At 36.6% G+C, this 27,793-nt stretch overlaps 2 protein-coding genes across 10 annotated transcripts in view; one reads left to right on the top strand and one right to left on the bottom strand.

Annotated features, from left to right (window-relative positions):
- Nucleotides 1-11,447, bottom strand: part of nckap1 (NCK-associated protein 1) — a 38,625-nt gene extending 27,178 nt beyond the window's left edge. For 2 of the 4 annotated variants that reach the window (XM_055023371.1, XM_055023370.1), the window contains exons 1-2: nucleotides 11,136-11,447; nucleotides 3,232-3,249 (exon numbers count right to left, since the gene is read on the bottom strand). In XM_055023371.1, the coding sequence (XP_054879346.1) occupies nucleotides 3,232-3,249; nucleotides 11,136-11,243 (126 nt within the window). In that variant the 5' untranslated portion in view covers nucleotides 11,244-11,447. The remainder of the gene's footprint in view (nucleotides 1-3,231; nucleotides 3,250-11,135) is intronic. The other 2 variants (XM_055023372.1, XM_055023373.1) reach the window with 2 other exon arrangements.
- On the top strand, nucleotides 1-27,793 carry LOC129353942 (dual specificity protein phosphatase 19-like). Of its 6 annotated transcripts, none has more exons than XM_055023386.1 (6): nucleotides 1-103; nucleotides 13,339-13,578; nucleotides 17,887-17,933; nucleotides 22,834-22,986; nucleotides 23,709-23,769; nucleotides 27,386-27,489. In XM_055023386.1, exons 1-5 carry the CDS (start codon nucleotides 16-18, stop codon nucleotides 23,739-23,741), a joined length of 561 nt encoding a protein of 186 aa, XP_054879361.1. In that variant the 5' UTR covers nucleotides 1-15; the 3' UTR covers nucleotides 23,742-23,769; nucleotides 27,386-27,489. The 6 variants fall into 6 exon arrangements, with proteins under 6 accessions (XP_054879361.1, XP_054879355.1, XP_054879356.1 ...); XM_055023385.1 differs by lacking the exons at nucleotides 1-103; nucleotides 23,709-23,769 and adding exons at nucleotides 10,422-10,679; nucleotides 11,444-11,486 and having other exon boundaries at nucleotides 27,386-27,793; XM_055023380.1 differs by lacking the exon at nucleotides 23,709-23,769 and having other exon boundaries at nucleotides 27,386-27,793.

Here is a 27,793-nt window from a genome sequence, read left to right on the forward strand (position 1 = left end):
TAACAGCTCTGAAGAATGGATGGTCTCTTCTCATTAGAAACTCAACCACTTGAGAGCCATTACTCAACTTGTTCCAAGCCAAACGTCTTTGAAATCAAATTATGTAAGTCAATGTTTTCATCTGCTTACTGCGTGTACTCCTGTGTGGAAAAGTCGTATCTTTCCAACCAACTACTTTTTTTTATCTTTAGAGTAGAGCTACTCAAAAATGTCAAAAATAATAATCTCTCCACATCAATTTTCAGGACTTTATATTTCCAAACCAACATGGTCAATAAAGAGCCAGATTAATCCAAACTGAGCCATCCATGCTTTCAAAGGCTGAAACTGTGTTTGTTTGAAAATTCAAACAAAAAACATTTAAAACTGAAACCTAATGTTTATTTCAATCTTAATTGTATCATATTTGACATTTTTAATTCTTTGGCCTCATTGTTTGACTTTTTATTCATCTAAGTTTTTCATATATGCTTATAATTTTAGTGTCAAGTGTTTATTTCCATTTTGTGATATATCAAAAAATATATATTTTTGTTTGAAAAATAAGAATTAAGAATAATTGACTCATTGAAAAATGTGTTATCAGTTGGCATCAGTTTGCTTCCAGAGAGGGAGGTCTCTATTATTTTTCCCAACTTTTATTTCACAAAGTACCAAATTATTTTGAAAGTAAAGGAACCGAAAGATTTTTGTGTACCAAGGCTGAATATGATACTGACTTTTACAGTTTACAGAAACCTACAAATTTCTGTTTTGCTGTTGTCCCTCCAAAATAACATTTTTATATGGTGCCAATTTCCCTTGTGTTTACATTTTGACTTCTTGTGTGCTCTCCCAGTGTAAATACGGTGGGTGTAAATCCGTCTAGACCAAGTGTGTCAAACTCTTTTTCGTTTTGGGCCAAATCAAGATCATGAAGGCTCTTAAAGGGCCGGTTGTGCCAGAATGTGTTGATAAAACCTGTTCACAAACTGTTAATATGTCAATGAATTCTTAAAATTACATAATATTATTGAACATCTTTTCAGTCCCTTCAGGAACTAATAATAAATGCGACTGTTAATTTACTCGCTGTATAAATCAACTACATAATACATCAACTAAATTCTCAAGAAACTGGAGGGATTGATTGATATAAATTGGCAGTAAACAGATAAAAACTGCAGTGATATGATTGATGATATAATATTTTATCACACTTAGTGTTTAGTCTACACTGTATAGGCCACATAAAAAGCTGCGGCGGGCCGGATTTGGCTCCCGGGCCTTGAGTTTGACACATGTGGTCTAGACTATAACGATAAAGGCTGGTTACCAATATCAAGGTTCGCTGTAGTTTAAAAACTAAATAAATAATTTCAAAAGGATGCCATGACCCGCTTTCCTCGCCTGATAAAATATGTATGGAACTTGAATATTATAACAAACAATCAATATGTAGTACCATTCTAGTAGCAGAAGAAATTAATTGTTGCTTTATGTAACAAATTAAAGAAATTCAACAATATTTAAATACGATAAAACAATTTCCAATTTGTAAACAATGTTACTATTCTAGTAATTGCAGTTAAAGTTGTGTTTTTACATGTTTGACCAAGATTGTGAAGGCTTTGGTGTATTTAAATGTGCTGTACTGGTGCAAAGCTGTGAAATAAATTTCTAACTCGGTTGATTTACGTCTGTTTTTAGGGGTATGGGGATTTAAGAAAAGAAATGCTTCAGCCAATTCAGCACTGTTTGATATCGCCCAATAATAAACCTCAAACATCTGCATCAGAAGTGAAGAAAGTGAATCTACTCCAAACCACAGTGAACATGAAGATTTAAAAATATATTTTTAGCAAAACATCCAGCCCTTCACCTGGACATTTGCTGCAAACACAAACAATTTTATTTATTTTTTTTTTTTTTGCAAGTGGATCAGTGTTGTGGCATTTTTGCTTGAATACAGTTTGGGTGTATCATATACAGTATGAAACTATCAAAATAAGTTATAATGAATATATTCTAGTAAGGGTGCACCGATTTATCTGTGCCGATTTATTTCATTTTGGGAGATCGGTGATTGGCCATTACTTACATGTGAAGCCAATCTTACCTATCTCAACAAAAGTCTAAAGCTCAACCACTGTCCTCTTCTGCTCTCCTATGAAAGGTTTGACTGGCACACCGGCCCACCAGGTCATGTCTGCATGTTTACAATTTAGAATAGTCGACCCACTATTGCCAACTCGAATCGTTTTATACATTTGGTGACATTTCAGACAAAAAAACTGCTATAGGCCAAAATCAAAATCAGCAGGTCAAGAATTTTAAAGATCGCAATTGGAGATTGGCCAAAAAACTGCAATTGGCTCACCGCTACATTCTACATTTTAGTAGCTTTGTGTTAGATTTAAATCTATTGAAAGTGACACAATCAGTGCCCCATAAACAAGTGCAATATTGAACTGAATATTGCATCTGAAAAACATATTCATTGTAATGTATTTCTTTAGGACACCGGTAACACAAAAAAGTCAGATTTTTATTACTGCACTGCACCCAATAACTACTTTTAATCAAATTTCTAATCCACTGGTTTCTACTGATGATCTGAATAAATAGTGAGTAAATAGCAAAAAACTAAAAATCCCGACAATACAGACAGTTTTGAGGCATTGAAACATCATCAATTCAATACTATTTTATTTATCCCAAAGGGAAATTAAATGTTGTAACTCATTAATTCTTCAAAGAGTTATTGAAGATGGTGATGGCTGTAATTTATTGTGGCAACAATAACTCAAAATTCTTATCCTGACAAGAAATTATCATGATAAATTATGTACGATGCGATAAGTTTCTTACATTTAGGATAATATATTCCTATCTCAAATAATTAAACAGAAATATTTAGATAGTCACATATGATCTAACTGTCAGACACAGCTTGATCTGAAATAGCTTTCGCTGTTGAATAGGGCTGAAATAAAATGTGTGAAAAAATGAGAAACAGAAAAGAATCGGCATCAGTGGACGATACACTTGACAGTGAATGGAGCTCAGGCCTTACTCTCAACATTACAAACTCAAACATGAAGAGGAGTGAGGTACGAAGGAGGGAACCAACAGATCTGTACGGGTAGCCAGGAGGACGTGGAGGGAAGGGAGGAAAAGGAGGCAGTAGAGGAAGGGTGAAAAGGGAGGAGGACGGGGTTTTATCAGTGGAAGGTGATAAATTGTGCAAACCTTCCAAACTTGTCCTTGCTGCATAGGAGAGGGGGGAAGCATTGGAACGGAGAGAAGAAGAGAAAAAAAAAATCAAAACAAAAAAGTCCACCTGAGCAAACTTCTTCATAACTATAGCAGGTCCACATACACACACACTTTTACAAACATAAAAAACACACACAGAAAAAAAAAACACTGCTCTTTATACATCTGAGACCTTAAACAAGGATATTCCTTCCAGCAATTATTTTCAACACAGCACATAAAAAAAAGAAAAGGAAAAAAAGTCATGCTGTGCCAACATTTATCACATTAACACTTGCAGTGAAGCACACCGTCTTAAAAGTAGCACAGTGTATAATCCCCACCTACACACACAGACAGTGAAAATATCACATCCATGTTGAGGGTGTGGAAAGCCCTGAAATAATACGGCTGGTACTCCAGTCAGCAGCGGCAGCGTCTCACACCGGTAGGGAAAAACAACGTTGGGCACCTGTAGTGTGTCTGCGTCACAACTGTCGCTTAGTAACTGATAAGGAAGTATTCTTGAATTTGGAGTGTCATGGTTTCATTAATGCAAATTTTAATCCCTTCTCCTTTAAGACATAGTCCTCTCTGTAAAGAATGTAGTCCTTTACAGAGGATGTAGTAAAGGTTCTTGGTGTTAAAGCAAAACTGATTGAGGAGTATCTGAAGAATGTCATTTTTATAAATTAGTTTGGTCTTTTTAGTTTCATCTCTAGGCGGCATTGCAGGGTAAAAGCCATTCACCCAAAAGTTGTAGGACTAGACATTTAGCTATTCTATATATAATGAGAATAGCTAATGGCTTATTAAATAAAGTACAATTATGGAGAAACTCCAAATTAGCAACACAATACCTAAAAATCTCTAAATTGTATTATTTTCTCTCATTATGTAAGTTGGCCACTCGTTAGTTCTTCTATTATAGTTGATAAATGATTTAAACAATACCATGTTGTAGCATAGGTTTTGTCATTGACACATGGTGGGTTAGCATGGTAAAATCCAGCATCTTGTTCTACTCTTTGCTTCATGCAGAGGGTCTACTGAGAAATAATTGCTTGCTGGAGGAATGAATTCAAAGTTTTAACCATTGAAGGGGATTTTACCTAATCACTGATGCTTGGCTGTTAGCCAAAATACATCAGCTATACTAAGAAGCTTACCAGAAATCGCATGCGCTATAAACAATATTTATAAGCGTGGCCAGCATGGACTGAATGACTTCTTTCACTAATTCTGCTGCTATTGCTAAAACTACAACCCTACAATTCTAAAACAGCGCAGAAAATCAATGTGATGATTTATAACACCTCCTTGTGTTTGCTGATTGGCCAGGCGGAAATTCCACCAGAGAAATCTCAGGCATAGCACTAAAGGGAGATGAGAGTCGAACAGACTTGAATGGCAGGCAATGGTCAAACTAATGGCAAGTATCAACATCATTGAAGTTTGCGTTTTAGTGCTAGCTTCCACTCAATACTATTCTGATATAGCATTTTAGCATTATCATGAATAATATTTACGATTAATGTGTTAGCATATGCACAACTAACTTTTGAGTTAGTGGTGCAGACTGCAGTTTAAATCCATGGCAGTCATAATGACAAAAAAAAAAAAAAGAATTACAAATGTTCTCCATTTTTGGACTTCATAAATAAAAACTAAGCAGCATTAATCTATAGTTGTTCTGTGTAGAATTATTAGGTTCAGATCAGACTTGATCAGTTTTTAGTAGTGTAGGTTGTGAACATGAAGGGCTCCCTAAAGTCTGAACCAGAAGTGATCTGCACCATGCTAGTAGGCAAGCGCATGTGCAATGCATACCGGACTCATGGCTTTGAAACCAACAAAAAGAAAATAAGTGGACTGTCTTGATCAATGTGTGAGAGAAAGATGCATAAACAAAATCATTGCTGTCAGGATGACGGAGAATGGAAACATGTCAGACGATATTGACAAGCTGCCACTGATCTCATAGGATATAGTTAACCACCTAGTGGGCAGGAAGAGTCCATTCCACATGAAGAAACTTTGCAGGGTTAAATCTATCGAATCATATAATCAATGTTTCAACAGAGCGTAAAATAGACACCGTTTTGCACACATTTGTAGTGTACACATTTGTAGTGTAAGTCTTATAACAGTTGTCCCTACTGTGAAAAATAGGGATAGGAAGGAAGTTCCTGAAGCAACATTTTTTTTTTATTATTTCTGGCTGCATTGAAATGCAGATGAAAGTGAAAATTTACAAAATGTTAATTTTAATTTTTGGATTTATTTTTTGACAGTATTTCTGTTCTAATGAGAGTATTAAAGGCCCTGGATTCTTTTGCTGTTTAATGAACTATAAATGTTGCCTGTGGCACAAATCACAAAGAGGACGACAGGAAGTAGTTGGAAGAACATGGTGCGGCATGTTTCCTTTATGATGAACAAACATATTCACAAGATTTTAATTGCATTTCTTATTTAAAGGAAACACAACTATTGTGAAATTATGTTTGTTCAACATTAGCCGAATACTGCAAGTTTTGTGCAACTTTGTAATAGAAGCACAACTAGTGAGCTGCTTCTAGTACGTAATCAGTATAATATCTCACTTACAGGGATATTTCAGTGGATTCTTGCATCATAATTCACAACACGGCATCCAATAATATCAAGATCTAAAGTGTAACTCCAATAATTCTCAACCAGTCCTTGGTAAATTTACTAGTATATTTTAGGTTACAAACTCTAATTTCTTTATTTTCTTTGCAGGTGATTTTGTATTTTCACCATCCAACCTCTGCTCTAATGTCTGACCGACTACCAGAGACTTACGTTAGATAATTAGATTTTTCTTGTTTATTTTGATAAATGTGACCTGTCCAGCAGTGTAGCAATCAGAATTGTTCTCTAATTCCATACAAACTAAGGTCACCTTTGAAAAGATCATATATGCATCGGACTTAAGACCAAGTGACCTGGGTCGCATAAAAAAAATCTGATCCATGTTGACTGTCATGAAAAGATCAGATACACAGAAAAAAAGAAGAAAATTGGAATGGGGTCACTTCATTCTGCAGTGTGAACATAACCTTAGTGTCAGGGAGGAGGCCAACAGATTCACTGTCAAAAGTGGAGCGTTACAGCGAGACTTTAATAAAGTCAAAAGAGCATGGAAACAGAACCAGAGGCTGAAGGACATAAAAGAAATAAAACTTTGGTCAAATTCCAATAAAGTCAAATATATATATTAAAAAAAATTATAGATAGGATGATGATGATGTAAACATAAAAGTCTATATGTGTTCTTATATATTAAGTCTCTAAGTGAGCATGAATCACTCTCCCAAATGTAGAAACTACATAAAATTGCTTTTGATTTTTTGTAAAATGTCAGATGAGTAAATCCAAATGGCAGCTGATTAAATCATAGATTTAATCCAGTTTTTAATTTCTGCTTTTAGGATGAGGTTAAAAATTCTAAGTTGTTTTTCATAGAAGGAAAATATGATCAAAAGTTCAGAAGAGAAAAAAAATGTTCAAAGGGCTTGTGATTTATCGGGTCAGGATAGATATGAAGATGATGAGTCAGAGAGAGAAAAGGAGGAAGGAAGGGAGAACAGGAAGGGAAGGGTGTAATCAAAGGCTGAATCTAGATGCCTGATTGCTCATACTGTCTTATAACACTCTCCATACATTAAAAAAACATTTCTTTGGAGTACACAGAACAACTTTTTAGGACTTTTCCCAAAAGATTTCAAATTCTACACTTTGGGTGGAAATGAAAACAGAAACAAGTCTGATGTGTGACAAACTATGAAGTTCTGAAACAGTATGAGCTTTCAGATTGTTGAACTTCCACTCTGTACTCCCAGAAACTGTCAGACATGACTGGCCTCTTTCTCTTCCAGTTCATCATACAAACCCACACATACAGGCAGACCTCCCAAACAGACCAACCATTCTGTCTCACACACAAACTACAACACAAAAACAGAATGAAAAGATCTACACTTTAGTAATGGTATTGTTTTAGTTTAATGAGATAGATTAGTTAGGCCTATAAGGAAACATTTTTGAAAAAAAAAACTGCGTGAATGTACCAGAATTACACAAAGTATTGCACCGCAGCTCATACGAATTACACATTTTTGCTGAAAAGTAGTTGGTTTCATCACTAAATGCTGAGAAATGACTTGATCAGAAGCGGGTTATTTTATCTTTTTGTACTTTTGTAAAGTCGTCTTTTCATAGTAGGAAATGCAGTCATCTACCCAAATTGGCTTGTATTGGCTTTTCAAATTGAGGGTTAAAAATTATTTTACAACAAGATAACCTGTGGCGTAGTCGCTATGGCAACCAAATATTTGGTTTTGTTCATATTAACCCAGAACTTTTGAAAGTGACCAAACCAACTTGAAATAATGCCCTCCAATTGCAACTGTTGCATGTTTTGGTTGCAATTACACAAAGATGCCCTGAATGAGTACGGTAATCCATTTTAATATTTAAGAAAAACAAAAACACATAATAGTAATGCTGGTACTTTTACATATATCAAAAATGGGAATGTTTCCTGTTAATAATACAACAACTCTTTGAAGAAACTTGAATGAATTTGCGTTACAACACCATTTTTGTTCCCTCTGGGACCAATTAAGAACTTTGAATTAAATTAAGAAATAATTTGCCTCTATCTATAAGGTTTGTTCTAAATAAAAATAATTTCATTCTTGGTTTCTAAAATGTAAATTTTTGTAAAGAAGAATTAACGTAAAGAAATTTGGTTATTAAATATTAAACATCAACAATCTTTCTGGGGAAACGAACTGTGGTCAATTAAATTTGGCCCAAACCATTTTCGAGTGAAAGCAATCTCAACTTTGCATTTTTAGCAGCACGGTACACACTTCCAGATCATACTGTGGGAATTTTAAGGGTTTAATGTAATTGTCTATAATCTGTTTACTGTAACGACACTGTTTGGCAATCCCAGTAAATGATCAATTATATGTATCAGAAGAAGGAGAGTCAGGGGGTTAGTCTAAATTCAGGGGCTGCCTCCTTCGAAGGTCGATTACGTCAATGTTTCCCAACCCTGGTCATCAAGGCACACTGACCTGCATGCTATAAATGTCTCCCTGCTTTAATACTCCAGATTCAAGTAATTGCAGTTCAGCATATGCCTGTAAATCATCCATCAATTGAAATCATCTGGGCTGAAGCAAGGAAATGCCTAAAAGATGCAGGGCAGTGTGGCTTGAGGACCACGGTTGGGAAGCACTGGCTTGTCAAAGTGAAGACTCTTCCAAATTCATCCTTATTTCCCCGAAATTGAGGGAAGGAAGGATGTAGTCTATCCCAAAACAAATTTATGATCTTAAGAATGTAATACAAACACAGCTACTGATACCTCGATTGCTCATGAACCATCTCTTAATATTTCATAACAGTATAGTGTAGAAATAGAAGATTACATTTGAACAAATTGTGGGATATAAGCATTTTTTTTTTACAAATATTTATCTCCATAATTCACCCCAAAATTTTGCTTTCAGGAATAATTAATTGGTATGAAACAGTTAGGTAGAAAATAAGTTGTTTAAAAGTATGAGATGGAATTAGGTTGGGGCAAAACGGTGATACTTGGTGTAACATGGGGGGCACAAACTGACAAAGGGGCAAAATGACTCATTCCCATTAGTCCTAGGAAATAGACATTATTTAGGCTGCACGCTAATATTTTTGTTGAAACATTACGATATTCATACTGATTTTGATCAACCAAGAGTTTTTGATTGTTCTTTTTGACAACAATGCCTCCATTACTTCCCAGACTCTCATAAAGCAAAAAATATGGGTGTATAGGGGTGTTAAGAGTCTATCTGACTGACTAAATAAATCACAGAGAAGCAGAGAATATGTCTATGTGGAACTTGAATAATAATACTCTACCAAACCTTGCATCCAATCAGTACTTTAAAATCTGGGATGTTGTGTAAAATTTTAATTGCTATAACAATTTAAATACATTTAAATACATTATGTGAGACTTCTAATGCATTGATGCCTATAGGCTTGAAAATCAAGTGGAACAAAAAATAAATAAATCACAAAAAGTTGTGAACCTTTTTGTTGTAATTTGTCAAAAACTGATCAACTTGGGATATTTTTCCATCTCGCCTCCAATGCATTAAGTATATATTAAGTTAATAATATCTGACATATATAACACAATCACAGTTTCATTTTTGGAACTGGTATGTTAAATTTACTTTCTGTAACCCAAAGGGTTACAAAATAGTATTTTTAATATTGTACCTGAACTTGTGAGATAAGACACACCTGCCTCACACTGGCTTTAGCAATAAGAGCGGCTTGTTCTTGTTTTTTTTTAAATATGCATGCTTAATATTTAATTGCTTCTATACGAACAAAATAACAAATAAGCAATGAGTCTGAATTCTGAATATTTCATGATTGCTTTTTATCATTAACTAGGAACTTAAAATAACAGACTACAATTCTAACAAAATATAGAGTTTTACAAAACAGTTTTACTCAAAAATAGAGTAATTTCAAATTAGTAAAGTTTCAACTAATAAAAAGAAACAGCTTGAACAGGAAGCACTGGTACAATTTCAAAGTTCAGTTAATGTGCTTTTTGAATTTTTAACAGTTCTGAAGTTCACATATGATGTGAATTAATAGGCCAGAGATCCTCTTGAAGCGCTTTCTTTATGGACTTACTGCAAACCAGATTAATGCCAGAAACACACTGCTATAAAATAGGATTTCTTCACTTTCAGAGAGATTTTAAGAACTCCAAAGAAACTGTTGAATTAAAAAATATATAATATAATGAACCTAATTCTAATCTAGCACTGGTGAAAATAAATTGTCTGGTGGGTCAAACCTATTGCATCTCAAGCCTTGATGCATTGCATTGCTATGAACTCAGGACCTTAAATTTTATCCGAATATTCGCCAAATAAAAAAGAAACATTCGCTGTTAGAGATCCATACCTCCACCAATATATATCAAAAGTATATTTATTAAAATGTATAATTGTTAAAATGAGCAGAGAACTTTGGGGAATAAAACGGAGTCCATTAAAAACTTAAATTAAGAAATCAAATTGTAAAATTGTAACTGAAAATAAGCATGGAGATGTTTTCATTTCTTTCATTTTTGTGGCAAGCTAAGTATTGCTAGCTGCAAGTTGAACCGGCTGTTGGGGGGAAGCAGACATGTTCTTTATTTTCAGCCTCCCGGGTCAGGAGTGTCATTAGACAGCCGGGATATCTGGATCTGGGAGTTTTGGTGCTTCGTGGTCGGGGTTTCGGTGGAGCAGAGACGACGCCCCGACTGCTGGATTAACCAGGAGCCGCCGCCATTACCAGTCGATGCTAGCTAGCTAGCCATTAGCACCAACGAAGGCCTTCAGGTTTGACGAGAGCGGTCGTTTCACTTTCATTTGTAGCTTCTAGTGGGTTAGGGTTGAAGAAGTGTTCACAGTAGCTGTTCATGTTTGATTTTATTTCGAGCGAAAAACCAGTTTAAATCTGAAAACCGGTGTACAACTTTTACCGCAAGCTAACGCGACGGCTTGTGCTAGCTGTACCCACAACCAGGGATGCTGGGAGGGGATATTAAGGAACCTTAGGGTCCACAAATATCGGCATGCCATTCTTTTTCGAATAAATAACACAATTAGAAAAGATTTGTGATACATTTATACAACTATAATTCCATGAAAGTGATAAATCAGCTGATATTTTTTTCGTATTTTGCTAGGGCTAACAGTGACAGCAGTTTAGGGATACAGGTGAAGTGCATTTATTTTCTCAGTTCACATAATTCTGGCTAAAATCGGGACACAGTTGTGTATGTGTGTGCGAACCTTTTTGATATTGTAAACACGAGTCAACATCCCGATGCCTCTGTCGTTGAGGATGGTGAGTTTTTCCGCCAGTTTCTGCTGGCTGGGCTGCATCACTCCCCGAGACATCTTCTCGCTTTATATCTCCAACCCCGATCCAGAAAAAAAATATGGGAAATATCCGCAGCCTCTGGTTCCAAAAATGATTCAAAAATAGAAACCGTGATTTCTGTAGTGTTTAGATTTCGCCCATGTTCAGATAGGTTTTAGGGACAGCAGCTTCCTGTACTCCACCCCTCTGTCTCCCTGTCTGTTTTTTTCGGTCACAGGGATGAGGAGTTGTCCTGGTTTTTACAACGAGACTGGTTTGTGGTGCGTTCAAACACCGTTGTAACATTCAGTTTAGCGTCATGTCTTTTGAAATTCAAAAGCAAGCGTTTAATATTTACATCAAATGGAGGAGTTATTTTTTTCTCTTAAGGTTCAGATTACTCGCTGTACCAAAAAAACACAGAATATACACAAAAGTAATCCAATGTATATGTTAAGAACTGACACAAAACATTTTGAAGCATTAAAAACGAGGTGGCAATGAACATATACATGTAAAATATCCGCATAGAGAAATATTGGTCAAAGTTAAGTAAAGTGGCACATTATTACTGTCCAGATAGTTTTAAAAGTAAACAGTGTTATGGTGTAACTTGAAAGATATACAAAATTGTCACAATTTCTAACCAGTGTCTCTCAATGAATATTATTTTTGTCAATGAAATTTCAAAGAAGCTGATTTAATATATAATTGTTTAGGCATTTTAGTGAAAAAGTGTAAAATTTTGTAGATATTTTTGTAGCTAATTTTACTGTGTATGGATGTGTATACACTGGAGAGAATAAGTGATATGTTTTCCTACTTCTAAAAAGTTGAGAGGTCTGTTATTTTTAAGAAAATCCAGAAAATTACATTGTAATTATTACGTTTGAATAATTAATTAATTAATTTGAAGTTTATTGCCTTTGAAACAAGAGGGAAGTATAGCTTAATATTTGGTAGAAAAATCTGTATTCTATTCCAGAGGTTGAATGTCTCCTGCAGTTCTGAAACAAGTTATTGGTGATTGCAATTAAAATGTATTTTAAAATGCATGTTTTGCATTTTATTTAATGTAATAAAATGGAAATTCATTATTTGAAAATTGTATTTTTAAGTAATTAAAAATATGATGTTATAATATTAAATAATATCATGTGATTTTCTGGATTATGTTAGATTCTGGCTCTCACTGTTGAGATGAAGCTATGATGAAAATTACAGACCTTTCCATTGTTTGGAAAGGGGCAAAGTGGAAAAAAAACCTGGTGGATCATCAGATACTTATTTATTTACCTCAGTGTATTTGACCCTGCAAGTGTAATTTTAGCCATGTATTGATTCAAGAAAAACCTAAATGAATTCAAACTTGAATAGCAAAGTTTCATTTTTAAAATACATTAAAGTTGCAGGTTAAAAAAAAGAACAGTTCAAATTAATCAATAAAGTGGTTAATAAGTTAGAAAACTAAAACAGAAAATATTTCTTTATGAATGTTCTGCTGAATACCTGAAAAGGTTTGATCAAAAAGGTAGATTTAACAAGAATATCATTATTTTATTTTTGTCCTTGACTGAATCACATTATCAATTCAGCTTCCTGCTGTTTTGGAAGCTGGTGTGTGGTGTCTGAGCTCCCTGTCACACACACCACACACTCTTTCTGCAACTTTAAGTTTATTTGCTGAAGTAAGATGTTTACATAATGCTGATCTGATTCTACTTCATTTTATTTTCTCAAAATCAGCAATTCCACTAAAATGCCGTTATCTGAAAAAATAGTCAAAGGTCAAGTCTTAATTCCCAAACTAACTAACTAATTTTCATGTACATGAGCTACAAGACCTTTTTTTTTTTTTTTTTCACTTATTTCAAACCAGATTTCCTGGGTCGGAGCAGCTTCTTGAACAGGGTGGCGACTAGTTTAGAGGGTTAGCAGGGTGACGTTACCATATGTAAACCTCTGGCTTCTCTCAGCAAGAATACCTCTATGAAGGCTTATTTTTATGGAAATGCGACTACAACTTAAGGGTTAGCAATAAGCGCCATGCCGCTGTCTTGATGCGCGCGCGCTTAACGCAAACTTTCAGAAGTAAGTCTTAATGTTTCCTCTGCTTTCACCTGCATCCTGTAGGGCCTGGGGCGATGCATTCACTGGCTCAGGAAATTCAGGGCTTTTCCAAAAACCGGCTGAAGAAGCAGTCCACTCGCATCACCACGGTGACGGGCAGGAAGTTGCTGGAAAAGAGGAGTGATGGAGCAGAGGGTGAGGTGGAGCAGGTGGAGGAGCTGGAAGAGGAAGGCGGGTGTGGATTTGTAGAAGATACGAGCCTTGATCTTCAAGTCGGTGTAGTCAGACCCTTCCTGCTGCTCGGTAACAGTTTTCATTATTTTGCTGTTTTTTTAATGTAAAATGTTCTGATGGGGGGAAACTGTGGTAATAAATAAACTGATTAATTAGATAAACTAGAAAACTTTTGAGGTGGCTGTTTATTATATAATCAGTTTCTACAGTCAGGAAACAGGCTTAGCTGAAAAACAACAGATTTGAACAGTTTCTTTTTGTTGCCAACATCAAAGGAAACACAAAATAGACTAAAAAGTAACATAAATTGTCGATAAATATATGAAATTAAATTAAAAAATGAAATAAAACAAACTAAAAAAGTATAGCTGCAAATTGAAAAAAAACCCAAGAATTATCACTTTCTCTACAAGTTTTCTGCATTTCTTAATTGTGGTCATGCTAATGCTAATGCTAGCTGAAAGGAGGAACACTTGAATGTATGTTTTTCAATTTAGAAACAAACAACAAATCCTATGTTTTTTTTCTCCTTGAAGTCAGAAAATGTAATATTTATTTTCCACAAAGCAGCAATTTTTTTTCTTTTTCAAATCAGTCATGATCAACAAAATTCAACCTTTCTGAAAAAAAACCAACAACCCAAAAATCGCTTTAATATCAAAATAGTGACAATTAAGTAAAAGATTGAAACATAAAATAAATAATTGCAAAAACATTCACTCCCTTCAAAATAAAGCATTCAGTTTGATCACCAAGATGTATCGGAACCAAACATGTTTGACCCCCAAAAAGAGGAGAGGAGATGAAGAGAAACAGTTTTATTTCATATTGTAGAGTCTAACGTTAAAAGGTTATAATATAGCATAAAACAATTCTCGTCAATAATATGTGCCTGTTTGGATGCTTTCTTATATTTTTAATTGATAAAAAGTGAAGGGTCTTACAATAAAAACAAAAACCATGAAATAAAACTCTAATAAATGTTCATAATTTGAGGGCTCATTTAGTCTTCTTTCTATTTCTTTTTTCTTCCTTTTTGTGCATTGACTTTGGTAACTTTGGTCTGCGGTTAACAATAGTCACTGCACAGTTGCCAACTTAGCAGCTTTCTCACTAGATTTAAATGAGTATGGGCCTAAAATGGAATCAGTAGTTCACTTTAAAAATTGGTGCTCAGTCAGAAAACTGCAATATGTGCACACCTGAGTGGCGCCTGTCATTGCTGCTGAAAATGTGTTGGATGAGGATCAAAGGAGGATGAAGACATTGTTCACGTATGGTCAGCTTTTTCATTAAGTCTCATCTGCTGATGTGGCCCTGACCACCTGATTTGATTGGACTAACATGCCACACAATTAGCATGTCGACAAATAAACACTTTGCATGCTGGGAGAGCCTCATGGTTGCTCTTGAGATTTAATGATACTCTTGATCTTCTGTCTCAAAGACCACAAAGGTCATTATTAAATAAATATATATTCCTAATGACAAATAAATCAATGTCATTAACTTTAAATTCATCTCAGGGAGAATGGTGACCCGTCCCGCTTGCTGAAGGACGCAGGTTGCTGTCTCCACATGTCAGCATCCGTCCATCCGTCCCCACTGAAGTGTCCCTGAGCTCAGTGCTGAATCCCCAACCAGCTCTGGAGGGTTGCTCATTTCTGTTGCAAATACTTGACCTCACAGCAAGAATCAGAACAAATTCCTCAGCAGAGATATGATAGGATCTCCGTTTGGCCCATAGAGGTGACTCATTCTGTCATTTCAATGGGTGGTTATAAAAATGTTCACTTTGTAGAATTTTGTGACATTTTACTGTTAGTATATTTCACTTCTGATTCTGATATCTGAGCTTTACTATCGGCAGATACCGATCCGACAAAGAAAAACAGCATCGAATTCATTAGAAACATTTATTTTTTTAAAACAACAGACATAAATGTGCTGAATTAACGGCATCAGTACAGTACTGTTTAATACACAGCTTGTTCCAACATGTAAAAACAACATAACTTTCATTTGTTCAGTCAGTGTGATGAGGGGTTTAACAGCCAATGTAAAATAAAAAGAAACTGAAACCGACTAAAACTTCCTGTATCAAACATATAAAGCAAGGGTGTCCAAAGTGGGTCTTGGAGGGCCGGCATCCTGCATGTTTTAGTTCTCTCCCTGGTTTAACGCACCTGAATCCAATGATGGCTTGTTAGAGGCCTGAGGAGAACACTGACATGCTGAGAAGGTTGTTGTTACCACCAGGGAGGGAACTGAAACATGCAGGATGCCGGCCCTCCTGGACCCACTTAGGACACCACTGATAAGAAGAATAGACTGCAGCAAACTTTCTTTCATATGAGTCAGAAAGTGCAATTGGGAATTCTAAATATAATGGCAATAATAGCAAAGCTTCTACTTATTGAGTGTGTTTTTCACACTTTTTCAATCATGGCTTCATCTCAACTTACTTTAATAATTAAAGGCAGTACAGAAAGTGTTGTTTTGTGCATTTGAGATTAGACTTTAGTACATTTAGAACCTGGTCCTTCTTTCCTTCTTTCCTTTCTTCTTTCTGTCTGTCCTTCTGTCTTCCCAGTGATTGGACATCTTGGACTCCTGCCCTTTGATTGATCAAATGTTATTCACTGCAGTTTTCATTTGAAAAGTTTCAGGCTGAATCAGCGTTCTTGAACAAATTAAAATTGAGCAAATACAGTTTTTGATCTTCTCAAGCTCAATACCAATGAAAAAGGAAAAAAGTAACTTCTCTCAGTATTCTGCTGTTAAGAAGAATTTAAAGCCTGCTCGCATCTTTTCACAGATATGTCACTTTAAATCTTTTCTTTCTCCACTGGTGACGCATAGCTGGCTTAATTCCTCACACTGACTTTCTATCACTTGGATTTAGATTTACTTCCTAACGCCACAAGTTTGGCATTATGTCAAAGTGTCTTGGCTTATGCAGAGAGTGCAAATGTTGCACTTTGAAGACGGAATCTGCCGCAGAGAAACCTGGAGGAGTTCCCTCCATCACACTCTGCTTCCTGCTCATACATCTCCTTCCAGCTTCACCATTCACAACCTCTGCTGGTGTTGTCATGATGAGCTGTTTGACAAATGGAGGAAGACTCTTCTTTCTATTTGGCTGTCAGGGATTTTCTGCCTCCCTCAGCTGAAATAGTCACTCATTTACCTCTCCTCACTTTCTCCTTTCCTCTACGACCTTCTTCAGCTGCGTTCAGGCATCATCATGACAATGCCTCCGCTCAGTCTTTTCAGGAAAAATCACCAATGTGCCGGCACGCAGTCATAGATAGTACTGAATGTTTATCGCAGCAGTTCGCTATAAGCCACGTCTGGTGTAACTATACAAATAATTTGATTTCTAACCCCTTTTTTTCCCTTCCCAGGCTTTAAGCCATTTCACTGTTGGTTTCTGCTGACTGATATCTTCCCAGTTTGCAGCTGCAGCTGTTCAGAAAGGATTGTGTGTCTGGATGTTTCCCACTAAGGGATAATGTTGCTGATACTCTGCAGTTTTTGCTTTCCAACTAATTTTTATTTGAACATTTCCCAAAAGGTGAAAATTCATACAGTCTTTCAATGTCAACAGACACTTGTTAAAATTCCAGGTTTTTGTGATAAATGAGACCAAGATGGACTATTAAATTCTTGCACACAAAATACAGCATTTATGTTGTAATATTGACCTAAAACCAAATGAATTTAATTTGGCAATATCTCAGTAAAGCAGGCATGCATAGTGTTAAATGGAGAGTTTGTTATTCAGTGTTATGCCTGGTTTCATTTAAACATGTCCTATTTAATCTGGTTAACCTGAAATAAGGTTCTGTTGTTCTACTTTCCACTTGCTCTTCACTTTTTAAATTTATATTTAGTGCACTTTTCCTCCCCTAAGTTTTCCAGATCAATTCTAAAGTGCTAATATGCTTGGTTGTTTTGTAAACTTTTGGTTGAATAAAATGTTGGTAATCAGCTGTTAGGAGTTCTTCAAGTAGCTCAACGAGAGCTTACAAAGCTCAAGACTTTGTAGGCAACAGAAAACTCATTGGTTTGTCATTGTGAAAAACGTAAAATAAAGAGCTTTTTTTTTTTTTTTTTTTTTACCATTTCTTAATTGACTCTGTTCTATTACTGATCCAAATCTGTCAGAAGGTTGTGAAGAAAACAAGATTATGTTTTAATTCCATCCATCTATTCATACAGCTTAAAATCCCAAAGAGAAAGAAAAAAAAAGATCGAGTTTGTCTTTCTTAAGTGCCTATAATCACATTTTGAGCTCTTAGGAGCTGTTGAATATGCTCTTAAGGGCCAAGCCTTGCTGTCTGTCTTCTGATCGTGTCGTTTCTGCCGTTTCAGCCTCTCAGGATGCAGCCCACGACATCGACACCATGCAGAGATTTAAGGTCAGTACAAGGGGATCAATAGTGCGGGCATGACCTTGCCTTTTGCCGCGATAGCATGGGCGGGTGATGTGAGATCAAAACCAGTCATGCAGAGCTTTCCTTCTGAAACCCTGCGAAACCACCCTGAGGAGCTTCATGACTCATGCAGTGACAGTTTAGCACAGCAGAGGGAGTAAATGATTACAGGATGTGTTGGTGCTGCTCCTCTCTGCAGTGCCTGCTCCCAGGCATGAGCATATTGCTGCCTGTGCAGTCTCAGGATGATGAATTAGAGAGATTACAAACACCTTCCGTTCCTGTTGCAGGGATGAAGCCCTGGCTGCTTTAAGTAAGTTTCTCTGCTAGCTGTTAATGCACAGGAGAGGTGACGTTTCGCCTAAAGGCGCTTTGTAAAAATCTTTTTCCTGCTAGTCATAAAAATGTATCTGAAGCACAGTGTGTTCTCACAGTGGAGATGAAAACTCAACAGGAATTTATTGCTCTGGTGAACATTGTGTTTTTTTATATATTGTTGGAGATCTTTATTTTTCTGTATTTGTTTGCTTTGTTTCCAGATTACAGATTGCTGTATTATGAATCTGTTTACCTTTTACTCAAATGTTCTTGTTAATTCTTCTAAGATTAAGGTTCACTCACCACATCAATATGTCAGTCCACATCACATTTTGCTTCCATGACTGAACCAATAATCTGAGAATAAAAGTGATTAACTATTAGCGGGTGATGCAGGACAGCCAATATGCACTTAGAATTTAAGACGCATCAAAGATAAATGTTGTTTTTCTTAAAGGGGCAGTATTATGTTTTCCAGGCACATTGTACCTCTTTGTAGCACAATAAAGTATTTTTTTTTTGCTATCTATTATTTTTATGTTTATTGTTGCTATACAGCCACAAAAAATAGGTATAACTCAACATAATCTGGACAATGAAGTAACTATGTTAACTTCAGTTGTTAAAAAAATTCCATCTACATATATACAGTTCCACCAGGTGTCTACTAATTGCTGCTGGCTAGTCTGAAGGAGTGGCAAGCAGCTGTTTGGTGGCAGTTGTGGTGGAGAGCAGCTCGGTAAGTCTCACTCTGTTTAGTGCAGCTGAATGGTTGCATTTGAGATTTAAGGATTTCTCAAACATGCATAAAAAAATCAAGGCAATGCACTGGGACAGCCATTGATAATGAAGTGCATCAATCCTTCTGGTTCACTAGACTCTTGTCTGCTAATATTTGAAGTCAAACTTGAAGCATGTACTGAACAGGACTAATCTGGCTGAAAAAAAAAGGGTCAGAGTCTCAGTGTCTTTTGCTGCTTGTTTAATTCCAATAGATATTTTCAGACCTTTTAGCAGGAAAAAATGAAGCTTGAACTTTTTAGTTAATCCCTTCAGTGCTGACTTGGAAAGATCTGATCAAACTTTAAAGTGGTGACACACTGGAGGCGATGCATGACTGTGTGTTAGCTTCTCAGTATCACTGAATGCACCAGCTCCACTCGCCGTGTTTAACAGAGCGTGTACGTGTGAGCAACTTTTATGTGTGAGGAAAATAATCGAAAAAGCCCACAGGAGTCGTCTTGTTGATGCGCGAACTCAGTCGTGAGAATTTACACAACCAGACACTGATATCAAACATGTATGAACTTACAGCTACATCAGACTTTGTTTTTAAATATATATATCAGAGTCTCAATGTTTTCTGTTATCTATTATCTTATTATTTAGACTTAGTCGTCTAAATAGTCGTTCCGGCAGGTCTGCATGTCATGCCCCGGCTCAGTCTGTCCTGCTCCTACTGTATTTATTGCACCACGAGTGGAAGAGTGAGTCACTGTGGTGTCTGGCCTGCCATCAGTCCAACATGAGAGGGGGGAATAGCTGCCCAAAGGACATTTGTTGTTATTATTTTCCAGTATGTGATTCCAATCATGTTGAAGAACAAGTGGTCACTGACTGAAACATTAAAAGCAATGATTCCTGAAGCTGTTGGCAAGCTACGGCTGGAAAGCAGAATAAACAAAAGATGCAGCTGGTCTGGGTTTGTTTCCCATCAACAATTCTCTCTCTGCTTTTGTAAACTCCTTTGTGGATTTGTTGTGATGTGCTCTGAAATGTAACTGCTGTGAAACAACTGGAAAGTAAATGTGTCCAGATCATCGTTTGAAAAGTGTTGCCTGTGATACTGTAATTTTTAAAATGTGTTTCAGTAGCTCGCATTGACACAGTGCTGATTTATAAAATCATAATAAAAACACAAAGATCCCGGTGCAAGTTATTTGTCATAAATCCATTTTTATTATCTGAAAATATCAAAAAGATGATGCACAATCTCTGCTGCGCACTCTGATCTAGCACTTTAATTCTCAACTAGACTTGGACTTAGACTAACAACTTTGGAATTGCTTTAGAAAAGAAAACAAAGCAAAAGAATCCTATTCATTATAATGTATTTCTGTGCTTTGAGAGGAAAAAATAGAAGAGAACCCTGTGAACTCTTGTACAAATACCAAGGTTTGGCATGATTCATCAAGTTGCAACTAATGGGCTGACATCGCTCTGTTTGCTTCTGCTCTGCTGCAGCTTTTTAAACAAACTTTTTTATGGTTTTATTTACATTTTAAATCATATTATTTATTACAAGCAGCATTGTTTTGCTGCAGATGGATGGTGTCTCCTCCTTCAGTCCACAAACATGACTGTTTGGTTAATTGGTCTCTAAATTCTTCTTAGATATGAGTGTGTGCATTGTTTGTTTCATCAATGAATTTAAGACTGTAAAATACATATTACACATACATACTATGTGTGCAGCGTTTTGGAGAAATTGTAGTCAAACATTTTACAGAATAGCTTTGGATTCAACATGTTGGAATGACACACAACTTTAGAAATGTGTGATGCTGTGAGCTCTGCTGGAGCCAAACAAACCATCATCCTCCTGCTACTTCTTCTTGGTGTTTGCCAGTAGCAACAACCGACATATGCTTCCTGTAATGCAAAGAAAGTGTTTCCATTGAAGCTTTGAAAAATACATCTGTTTTGATATTTTTGAAAAACCAACTAGAGCAAAAGTCTTTTCAAAATTTGAAATAATGGTCTAAAAGTCAATTTCTCTGTAATCGTTATCTGTACTTTTTGTGATTATTTTAATCAAAAACAGGATACTGGGCTTTTGAAAAAAAAACAACAAAAAAACAAAAAACTAACTCTTGCTCTGTTTGGCTGAGTTTACTATCCTTATAAATCTTTGTTCCTGTGCATTGTGCAGTCAAGGGCAGCACAAACAGCCCTGAGGCCAGACTTTGGACACCCCTGGTTTACATCAAAGCACATTCATGTGGTAGAATGGTCAAGACAAAGTCCAGACTTGCTTATTTTATTTATTCATTTCAAACATGATAGCAGTATAAAATAACGGATACAAACAAGGAATGCAAAAGACACGTTTTTGTACCACAACAATCTTAACATGTTCAAAAAGCAGTGGGAAGAAGTAAAAATCTTATGAACTCCTGCCCCATAAACTTATTTTATGTTTTAATCCATCCATCCATTTTCTAACACCTTGTCCGCAGTGGGGTCAGGGGAGGTGCTGGTCTGTCTCCAGCGGACGTTTTGGGGGACAGGCAGAGTCACCCTGGACATGTTCTAATTTTTTTATTAAATAAAAAAAAAGGAAAATCTTGAGATAGGTTAATTAATTTTCCTTTTTTTTTGCTGTAGATTCAGCACACATGTCTAAATGTATCCATCCATCCATCCATACACACTCATGCGTTAGCCTGTTTACATACACGATTGTTAACTCTCATCCATATTTCTGTATCTTCTGAAATGACCTCTGTATATTTCCTTTTAAATTGTCTTACATTTGGACTTTGTTTTAATGCTTCATTTAAGTTGTTCCATAATTTCACACCATGAACTGAAATAAAAAAGCTCTTTCTTGTTGTGCTTATACTACGAATCTTTAAGTGTGAGTGACCCCTTTGACTTAAATCCAAATGAGAATCTGTGACAAGACTATAAACATTGTTGATGTTCTGAATCCAGTCCTACTTAGTTTGTCTGTTTTGCAAAGAATAAGCAAATATTACAATCTGTAGACATGCAAAGCTGGTGGCTATCGGCTGTTTTGCTTTTGCCAACCCCTGTGAAAAGTACAGCTTTTGTATTGCACCTCACATCTGTGCACTACTTTGTGTCGTCCAATCATCTAAAATCCCAATAAAATGAATGGACAACTTGAACTAGCCCAGTGTAGGATTGGGCTAATTTCAGCTGCAGAATAACTGGCTGTATGTTTATCTGATGTTACAGTGTGACGTGAGGTCATGATTCCAACTGTGTTTGGGTTTAATGATCACAAAACAGTTAGTTCCTCGGTTGCATTACTTGTTAGCAGGAAGAGTTCACTGTTAGTCCAGCCTTTAATAAGATCTGCTGTCAGTAACACAAGCGCTAAGCGGTGCTCAACATATCCCATAACATGCGAAAAAGAATGTTAGACGATACTAGAAGTCTAAGATCACATTAGTATGATGCCAAGATGCAACACAGGAGAGGACTTTGCCCTCTGAAGTGAGCTAAATTTAAGTGAGAGTAGACAGATACTGCAAAATGAATTGGAGCCATCTGTCTCCTTTCCTGCCGACCCATGACTCTTTCCCTTTCATCTTTATCCGTCCCTTCCTCCACGGTCTATTCTCCTCTTTCTTTCCAGTCCTCTCTCTGTCACATTCAGCTCATCACATGTCATCAATACAGCAAACTGAGCATCCTTCTTTGTCTCTGACTGGAGAGAAAAGAGTCTTCAAAGCAAGTCAATGCTCTGGTCATTTATTCAAAAATATTTATGTCTCTTCACTCAGTTTTCCCGTGTCTATTCTTAATCGATTTACAGGTGTCCCATGTGCTAAACGTGGCCTATGGAGTCACCAACCTGTTTCCAGATCAGGTGGTCTATAAGAAGCTTCAGATCCTGGACCTTCCAGAGACTGACCTCACGTCGCATCTGGAGGAATGCAGCTTCTTTATAGACCAGGCCAAAGAGCAGGTACACTTTAAAAACACAGCATCTCGCTCTACTGCCACACAAAGGTTGAGTGATACTTGAGGCTCCCACATACTCAATGCGTTCTTTAAGCCATTCAGATTCTGTATGCACTGCTGGCAGACGGTTGAGATTTCACAGTCGAGAGTAGCGAATGCGGAGCCTGGTAAAACCTCCCTTAATTACGCTTTGCTTCGAACAGAGAGTCTGGAGTCTTGGCTGTTGAGAAACGATTGCTTACTGTAGGCATGAACTCTGGTGAAGTTTCCATTCGCTGACTTTTTTCCCAACTCTCAACAGGACAAAGGCCAGGCCGAGCTGTGAATCGAGATTTTAGTCAAGCGAAATTGCACAAGATAGGGCTGGCCAGGCTAGAAATTGCCTATAGTTATTGCAACAAATTACTTAATTTCCCACAATCTGAATGGATGTTAGAAAGTTTGATGGGCTACATTTCTTCTCCACCAGGGCAGCCACCGCACACCGGTGGTGTGGGACACAGTGGCAGTCACACTGTGTGTTCTTGTGATTGGTTGTGCCAACTCTCACTCTTATCAGCTCATTGTTGCATACAAAACAGTTTGATGTGAGGACTGTCTTCTGCTGAGCAGCTTACTGTGCAACACTAAGTACGTGTGCAGAAAAATGTACCTTGGTGCAGATGTGTCCAACAGATGTCTGCTTTGAGTCTGCGTTCAGCATGCCACACACTTTTTTCTTATCAGGTGATCAACAACCGAATGTTACAGCTGGACTAAACCATGATGGAGAAGACGACAGGAAGTGGTAGGAGGACGATGGCATGATGTTACGTCTAATGACTTGACCAACATGTTCACGTGATTTTAATTACGTTTCTTTTTTACTTAATTTAAACACAGCAATTGCGAGACTGTATTTTTTTTTACATTAGGGAAATACCAACAAAGTTTTTCGCACATTTGTAATTATACAGATATTATATATACCATAAATATTATCTGTTAATTCAACACTTGCCAGTGGACATATTTCTTCTTATGGTGCAAATTGTATCACCAGCTTGGAGAATCCTAAAATATCTCAGAAAAGACGTGCGTACAAACACACTCATCTGTGTTTCAGAAAGAAAAGTAACTGTATGAAATCGATTCAAACAGATCTGCATCCACTTTCTCTCAGGAGATTGTCCCAACCTGAAAACGCCTTCTTTCATATCTGTCGGCCAATTGAACACACACAGCTGTTCTGAATTCACACACTTATCTGCAACTCAGCACAAAGGAGAGCAGCATGGCGGTCTGATTAGTTATTAAAAGACTCTGACTTTTTCTGCACCATTCGGCCTTTTAGTTATATCATATTAATGTTTGTGTTTCCTGGAACAGACTTGCGGTTTGACTGTCTGCGTGTGTGTGTGTGTGTGTGTGTGTGTGTGGGGTTGTGTGTGTGTGTGTGTGTGTGTGTGTGTGTGTGTGTGTGTGTGTGTGTGTGTGTGTGTGTGTGTGTGTGGGTGCGTGCGTGCGTGTGTGTGTGTGTGTGTGTGTGCGCTTGTGCGTGTGTGTCAGGAGATTGACCGTAAGCAGAACATAATGTGATGTGAGCTCTGATATGAAAACACTCAACTGGAGCACAATGAAATAACAGGAAAACAAGAAACTGACAAAACCAAATTAAGTCTGTGTGTTTGCTGTGATGGATTATGTTGTTGAGGCAATTTTCCTTCTGCAGAAACTTTTATTTATTTCTAAAGAAGCAAAACAAGGCTTTATATGTAGCCGGATTGACTCAGATGCCTTGGCAGATGTCGGGAGAAACCAGATGAGACTTTTTGATGGGTAAAAAAAACTTAAAAAAAGACAAAAAAAATGCAGTTTTTTTCTCTCCCTGTGACGCTTCATTAGATTAAATCATATTTTAGCCAGAGGAGCTGATTGATCGGTTTATTTTTTTAAAAAGGAAAAACTCAGGCAGCAGTGATAGCACATCAATCCCAGAGAGGCAGTTTAAATCTCCTGTCCCTCAATGGGTATTGATTGACACGGAAATCAAAAGTGTGCTCAGAGTTTCAGTTCTGTTCCATTACGGTCTGGAAAAAAACGACTTTATTGGCTAAACAAAAGAGACAAACGTGTTGATGTGGCGAGTTTCAGAGGGGAGGACTGGTGCACGTTGTCTAACGACGTGCCACCACTTTTTTAAACTCTGTTCCCTTTTCAGACAATCTATGCAGAAAAATAATTACATCAACATTAATATTAATTATTTTGCAATTGTTGACTTTGACATACGGCTTTATTCCGTCTCTACTTGCTTCATATCCTCTCTCCTTTCAGAGATTATTATTTTTTTTGGAAAAACAGAAATAACAGGTTTCCAGAGGAACAAAGAGAAGCCAAATGACGCTTCCAGCTGTGATTCCTCCAAATGTGTCGCCATGGGAAACACAACAAGCATTTATTAGAACGAGATAATTGTTTCTAAATGACACAAAATGTATTTACTCACTTAACATTTATTGTATCTGGCTAGATGAGATAGCAGGCTTTGGTTTTCTGTCACAGCCTCAGTAAACGGAAGATTTTTGTTTTTGTCTCTTTTTTTATGAATCATGATGGGTAAATATGTTTGTCTCTCATTCTGAATTTCTGGTTCACACTGTCTAATTATCTTTTTATTTGCAATGCAAAAGAATGCCAGGGACAGACAGAAAACACTGTTGTTGTGTTCAAGTTGTAGTAAATATCGATTCTATAGAGAACATCGAGTGCTGGGAAATCTGAGCATTGGTTTAATATGCTCAAAAATTGGCTTTAAAATGTCTTTAGTTTGTACATCTTTCCAGCATAATGCAAATCATATTAGTCCACTCAGCCACTGTATGTAGTTTATTTATTTATTTAAGAAAAGCCAGGCAACTAAGCCAACCATAGCCTGTATTAGGTGACTTTAATCACCTAATACAGTTGATTTAAGTCATAATTTTGCAACAGAATTTTTGTACAGTATAAACTTGTCAGTCACATCATTCAAACAGAATCTCTGGACCATTTGAATAGAAAAATTAGCTTCTCTATCAAAAATTGTTTCTGAATCAAAAATTCTTTCAAAATTAAATTGTTACCCTAAAAATTGGAATTGAATTGAATAAACTGACAGAAAAATTCACATCTCTATTAGTAAACACTGCTACATAGCAGCAGCATTATCAAGACCTTAATTCATTTTTTTTAAGACTGTCTCCTCTTTGGGAGAACCAGTTCAACGTTCATTTGTGTTTGCTGTGAGTTCCCACTGTATATTATGTACATTGTTGAAATTACAGTAAGTCTGCTGTGAGTGACTCTAAATTATCCTTAGGATTGAGTGTGCATGTTGGTGTTCTTCGGACTAGCAATATTCAACGCTTTTGCCTCAATGGCCACCACCTGGTGATTTTTGTATAATAATATAATGGAGTAATTTGAATTTTAGAAGAGGGCTTCTATAAAGTTTCTGTCAGTAATTGTTCCCAAACCTGTAATAGTCAGATGTTTTTTTAAGTTCACAGAAAAACCATGAAAAGCTCGAACCAGAGAAAACCTAACATTAGTCAGACTGGGATAGAAAAATATCTTTTCTGTTAATTAGTTTCCCCCACTGATAAGTACAGTGTGAATGCAAGGGGGTAAAAATGGACCCAGAAAAATGTTTTGTGTCTTTTTTTCCCCTGGAAAAGTACCTAAAAACGGCCTTTATCAGGGACCCAGTTTGACTAAACATTAGCTTTACTCTGCAAAAGAATTTCTCTTTTCCAGCAAACTGAGTTGGATGAAACGTTTGCGGAGCTGAAAGGTAACTTTAAAGCTTTGGGTGCAAAATCTCTTGAAAAATACAGACTCCATGTCTACAGTTTGTGAATGTCTGAGACACAGTTAAGATTCTGATGAGTCTGTGGCTGTTTCCAGCCTGTTGCAGAGTGAAGAAATAACCAACCTTTATCACATGTACTTTACTGCTATATTTGAGAATCGTTGGTCCTCCTCTGATCCATTAGTTTTTTATGATTTATTTTCATAATCCATATCCAGTGGTCGGGGCATCAAGGCGATCCACTATGTTTTTGTATTAAAATATGTTAAGTATACAGGAAATATAAAAATATTACTGGGTACTAACTACATGTTGTGGGAAAACATCACCAGTGAAATGATGTTTAAACCAACAAGCTGCCAGGCTTATAATACACTGGGGGAAACCCTGATATTATTTCAGTGAGATAAGATTAAGACCAGCTTGCTTCATTTTGGGATCAAATATCTCAGTAAATGTCTTAACATTTCAAAAAATATATGCTAAAACACTAGAGCCTGATGAGAGTTGATTTATAACAACTGATTGAGAAATATATATGTTTTCCTGTTGTTTTTGTGTTTTCCTGTAGGGTGGAGTGGTGATGGTCCACTGTAACGCGGGTGTGTCACGCTCCTCCTCCATTGTGATTGGCTACCTGATGCTAAGGGAGGGGCTTTCATTTGATGATGCGTACAACCAGGTGAAGCTGGCTCGACCTTCAGTTCGACCAAACCCCGGTTTCTATCAGCAGTTACAGAACTACAAGCCTTAAAGGACAAGAAGCTCCATCTGTTAAGTAACAGTCATGTCTTCTGAGGAGAGGGATTTAATGCTATGTTAACAATATAAACTCTATGGTACTGCAATGTTTTCTCCATGAGCTTTGAACTGAAGCTGAGCCACTGAAAGCTATTTCCTGTATGTCTTGCTAATCTAACCGTTTTGTACGTCTAAATCATTTGTGAAATAAACATTGCAACTTGCTTCTGTTATTTTA

Source organism: Poeciliopsis prolifica, unplaced genomic scaffold (genome assembly GCF_027474105.1).
Source record: "Poeciliopsis prolifica strain line A6 unplaced genomic scaffold, Auburn_PproV2 SCAFFOLD099, whole genome shotgun sequence".
Taxonomy (NCBI): Eukaryota; Metazoa; Chordata; class Actinopteri; order Cyprinodontiformes; family Poeciliidae; genus Poeciliopsis; species Poeciliopsis prolifica.